A 1,482-nucleotide genomic window follows, 5' to 3' on the forward strand; every position below is an offset into this window, starting at 1 on the left:
TTTTTTTTTTTCCTATCTTTTTTCCTCATAGGAAGAGAAACGTCTCAGAGAAAAGGAAGAGCAAAAGAAACTTTTGGAACAGCGGGCCCAGTATGTGGAGAAGACCAAAAATATTCTTATGTTTACTGGTGAGACTGAAGCAACAAAAGAGAAGAAAAGAGGTGGTGGTGGTGGACGGGTAAGATGTGACTCCTGCTAGCAACAATGACATCAGTCCCTGGTTTTTGGCTTTTAGAAATGAAGATAATTGGTTATGTTCACTCTGTACTTAGTTCTTAGCTTCGACTTCTTCCTTTGCTGAGAGATAGTGTTCCAACACAGACCGTGATTTAAATGGTATCCAATATGAGGGTACTTCAAAAAGTTCATGGAAAGATTCATATTAGCATTTAATTATTTTTTTCTATGAACTCTTGAAGTACTCTCATACTTAGAAATGCATTCCAAGGTTAGCTAAATACATTTTGCCTTGTAGTGACTTCTTAAGTTGTTGATGATTTTTGCTGTGTTTTAACTGATTGAGACATTCATCCCAATTAAAAGTCTTTAAAATATGGACCTAGCCATGCACCTCTTCTACGTGGCTTAGTGAAAGATCCTTCATTTGTCAGATGACTGATAGAATACTGCGTCTTTTTATACCTTAGCATTCCAGCCACATTCCACCAGCCAGGAAATAACTGATTGTAGTCTTGTTTGGATTTTAGCGTTCTAAGAAGGGAGGAGAGTTTGATGAATTTGTCAATGATGACACCGATGATGACCTACCTATTTCCAAAAAGAAGAAGAGAAGGAAGGGCAGCGGTAGTGAGCAAGAAGGCGAAGAGGAGGAGGGCGGTGAGAGAAAGAAGAAAAAGAGGAGAAGGTAGTATCATCATTAATGTTTTTTTAAATAACCTTATAAAAATGGCAAAAGACTTTCCACCTTTTGAATCTCTTTATGTTTAGAATTTATTAACACCTGGTAATCACTTGATCTTCCCAAACAGTGAAGCCTTTTGTGCCCCTACTTCCTATTTTATCCTAAGATAAATCCCCACTACAAAACCCCCTGAGTATTTGGAATTTCCATACATCTCCACAGCTTCCTTCTGAGAGCTACAAGTTAGTCATAATTGCTTTTTGTGTGCCTTTAAAATTATAGTATTGGAAAATGTATGCTCTTTAGAATGAGAAGAATTGGATTATGTTCACATTAACTATGTATATGCAATCTTGGAAAAGTCACTGAACCTCAGTTTCCTCTCTGTAAAATGGTAATAGCAATCCCGTATCATGGTTTTGCTCAATGCCTAGAATGTGAATGTGTATGAAAGTGCCTTTTAAATCACCCAGTCTCATCTGCTGTTAAGAACAAGAGTGCTCTGCCCATCTTTGACATGGAGGTACCCCTACGCTGTACCATTCCCTCCCTCATTCATAGTGCTTCCCTGTTCAGGAACCTTCATTCAGCTATCTTACCTAGACCTGTCCTTCCCAGCC

General features: G+C 38.3%; 1 protein-coding gene across 1 annotated transcript in view; it reads left to right on the top strand.

The window, feature by feature from the left end:
* The window catches only part of CTR9 (CTR9, Paf1/RNA polymerase II complex component), a gene marked incomplete at its 5' end in the record, with an annotated part of 21,001 nt that overhangs the window by 13,070 nt on the left and 6,449 nt on the right, over nt 1-1,482 (top strand). Inside the window, 2 exons of the mRNA XM_008587025.1 lie at nt 32-178; nt 708-865. Coding sequence (XP_008585247.1) covers nt 32-178; nt 708-865 — 305 coding nt within the window. The remainder of the gene's footprint in view (nt 1-31; nt 179-707; nt 866-1,482) is intronic.

The sequence above is a fragment of the Galeopterus variegatus genome, unplaced genomic scaffold (genome assembly GCF_000696425.1).
Source record: "Galeopterus variegatus unplaced genomic scaffold, G_variegatus-3.0.2 Scaffold4221, whole genome shotgun sequence".
Lineage (NCBI taxonomy): Eukaryota > Metazoa > Chordata > Mammalia > Dermoptera > Cynocephalidae > Galeopterus > Galeopterus variegatus.